A 3762-nucleotide genomic window follows, 5' to 3' on the forward strand; every position below is an offset into this window, starting at 1 on the left:
GGGAAAAAAAAAAAAAAAAAAAAAAAAAAAAAAAAAAAAAAAAAAAAAAAAAAACTTATATAATAAATTAAAAAAAATAAACGAAAAAAAATAAAATAATAATATAATAATATAATAAAAAAATAAAATAATAATAAAATAATAAAATAACAAAAGGAAATAATATATATATTACATATATATATATTTATACGAGACATTCCTTCGTTTTTATTTCAATAAAATAAAAAACAAAATTATGCTGATAAAATTGTAAAATAATAATGATAAATGCATTTAATGGTTTGAAAAATGAGATGAAATATAATAAATAAATATATACATATATACATATATATTTATATATATTTATTTGGTATGGTACAAAAAAAATGTTATTTTTTAATTATCAACATATTTATATAATATTTATTACCATTCAATGGCCTACAGTCGAGGGACAGCTATTTTTAGCATCGTCGAAGAAATAATGCTTCATTCGTCTTACCTTCATTTTTCTAAAACAAAAAAAAAAAAAAAAAAAAATATTAAAAAATTAAAATGAATGATAGGATATGTATATAAAATATTGTACACATAAAATATATACATATATAAATATATATATATATATATATATATATATATATATATATATATATTTTATATATTGTTCCCTTCGAGGTGGTGGGCATTTTATATTATATTTTAGTATTTTCCTACTTAGTAAAGAGAAGTTTATATATTAAATAGACACTCAAGAGGAGGATCAAAAATATAACAAACATAATTATCATATCGAAAAGTTCGTTCACCCTTATAATTAACTTAGTAGTACCACTAGATACAATAATATTTTTATTTTTAACTACATGATATGTACGTTGTATAAAATGAGCATTTTCAATAAAAGAAATTAATAAAGCTTTAGATGAACTATTATTGTAATATTTAAGGTATGAACATCCTACAACGTTTTTATTATCATCAGGTATATTATTTAAATATTTGGATAAGAGTTTTCTTTCATATGTAGCTTCGATACCGTAACAGTTAATATGTCCAAAATATTCTTCATTCGTATTTTGTATGGAATCTATGAGTTTTCTACTATACAAATTATTATCATTATTATTACTATTGTTATTATTACTATTGTTATTATTACTATTGTTATTATTATCCTGTTGAGTGTGGTATATTTTCCACACTTTCGTGTTGGTACTTACGAAAACAGATGATACGTCCTTCTTCTGGTTTGTTGATAAATATATAAATTTCTCCTTAGCATTGATTTCATAGGGAATATAGGATATGTCTGTACATTTTAGCTCATTATTATTTAGAGCACATTTATATATTCTTAACAACATATTATTGCTTTCAAAATTTATATAATAAAAGGATATTTCATTGATTGTATCCTGAAATAAAACTAGATCTATAACATTTTTTAATTGAAAAGATATATAATATTTATAATCTTTTAATAATATAACATAATCATTATCATCATAAAATATAGCTGTATAGCGATTAACAGATGATATATTTTTTATTATAGATTTATTTGTAATATATTTATTTAATACATTTGTTTCTTTATATAATAATATTTCATATACATTTTCTAAATTTTTATAACAATTATAATATTCCATTTCATTAAAAAATATGCTATTACATTTAGAAATATTATGTTTTACAATATTATTATTTTCATGTCTCCATATAATATTTCTATTTCCTATTTTTTCATTTCCCAAGATATTATTGTACATAAAGCTATTACTTAAAGCAATCTGTTCATTATTATAAGACCATATAATATTCTGCATTTTATATTCTTCTTCACTTTCATAAGGTAAAACAAACACATTTTGTAAATTACATTGTAATGTTTTACAAAAAATATAATAAGATATATTCTTAACATCATAATTCAAATTTAATACACTCTTAAAATAATTAGCTATCTTTTTTAACAAATACGTGTTGTCCTTTTTAATACCTTTCATGTATAATTCCATAAGTTCTTTATATTCTTCATTTTTTACAAATGTAATATTCAATTCGTTATTTTTATTTGATGATGGAAAACATAACATCTTTTTTGGGAGGTAGTTCTTATTTAGATTTTCGCATAGAGCAGCACCACTAATAAATTCACCTTCTCTCACGGAAGAATTAAGAGAATTATTATAATAATAATTATTATTATTATTGTAATAATTATTATTATTGTAATTATTATTGTAATTATTATTATTATTGTAATTATTATTATTATTATTATTATTATTATTGTTGTTGTTATTATTACGATTATTTATACTTTCATTATTATCATTATTCCTATTATTTTCCCGATTTCCATGCTTTATAACAAATGCTTCACTTTTTACATATAATTCATTCTTTCTATCTAAATATTTTAAACCCGATTCAGAATAAAATAAATTATTTATTTTACAAGTAACACCTTTTTTCTTTTTATCCAATAATATTATATCACCGTCATTATATTCAAATGTAAAATTGATATTAGCTGGAATTCGGTATTTAAAATAATTTATTATTTTTGTAAAACTTTTATAAAAATATATATCCTCTTCTTCTATATTTATATCATTCAAATCAGAACTACTTATATTATAATTCTCTTCATTCTCATTTAAATATATATATTCAAAATTATTCAATTCATTCTTCTTTTTATTCTTATTAGAATCATTCGTATATATTACTTTCACTTCTTTCCCTTCAACATTATATTTATATGACCAACCTTTATAAACAAAAAATATAATTATCGAGTACAAAAGAGGTATTATTTTTCTCATCTTTAAACAAAAAAAAAATAACAAAATGTACAAAAAAAAAAAATATAAATGAAAAGAAAATGTATTAAATATACACACACAAATGTATATATATATATATATTTATTTATTTATTTATTTATTATGGTTTATTTTTTTTCAAATGTTATACGTTTAGAATCTAATTTCTCTTCTTTCAAAATATATATCATATATATAGTATTAGATATATATACAAAAAATTATTTTATCATAAATGGAGAAAAAAAAATAAAAATAAAATAATAATAAATGAAATAAAAAAAAAATATAAAAAAAAATCAATTAGAAGAACACACGTAAATTTTTTTTTTTTATATTCACCAAAAATTTTACAAATGTGATAATATATATATATATATATATATTTATTTATTTATTTATTTTTCCATATAAATAATAGTGCATTCATCCTTTTAGAGCATTTTTAGATAATGGAAAAAAAGTGAAAAAACATGAAAAAAAAAATACTAAAATGTTAAAAATAATACATATATATATATATATATATTGTAATATATTTATATATAATATATATATGTGTGTATATATGTAACAACAAAATATTTTGATTTTCTAGGAGAAAATGAAAAAAAAAATTTCGAGCTAAAAAAAAAATATATATAATATATACATATATATATATTATATTGTACATATTATTGTATAATCAAATAATTGTTCTATTTTTTTTTTTTCAATTATATTTTTATTTAATTTACAAATATTATTAAAATAAAATACAAAATTAATAAAAGAATTTATTTTTATTTATATTTATTCTATATAGATTTTAGTTTATCACCTAATTACAATTTTTACTTTTGTGTAAAATGGCACTTTTTTTTTTTTTAATTAGAAAAATATGAAAAAAAAAAAAAAAAAAAAAAAAAAAAAAAAAAAAAAAAAAAATTTTTTTAAA

General features: G+C 17.5%; 1 protein-coding gene across 1 annotated transcript; it reads right to left on the reverse strand.

Annotated features, from left to right (window-relative positions):
• Positions 1–418: 418 nt before the first annotated feature.
• PRSY57_1103800 (hypothetical protein) lies at positions 419–2822 on the reverse strand (the record flags this gene model as incomplete). Its single annotated transcript, XM_012908009.2, has 2 exons — positions 419–497; positions 703–2822. 2 exons carry the CDS (start codon positions 2820–2822, stop codon positions 419–421), a joined length of 2199 nt encoding a protein of 732 aa, XP_012763463.2.
• Between the last annotated feature and the right edge of the window lie 940 nt (positions 2823–3762).

Source organism: Plasmodium reichenowi, chromosome 11, assembly GCF_001601855.1.
Source record: "Plasmodium reichenowi strain SY57 chromosome 11, whole genome shotgun sequence".
NCBI classification, from domain to species: domain Eukaryota; phylum Apicomplexa; class Aconoidasida; order Haemosporida; family Plasmodiidae; genus Plasmodium; species Plasmodium reichenowi.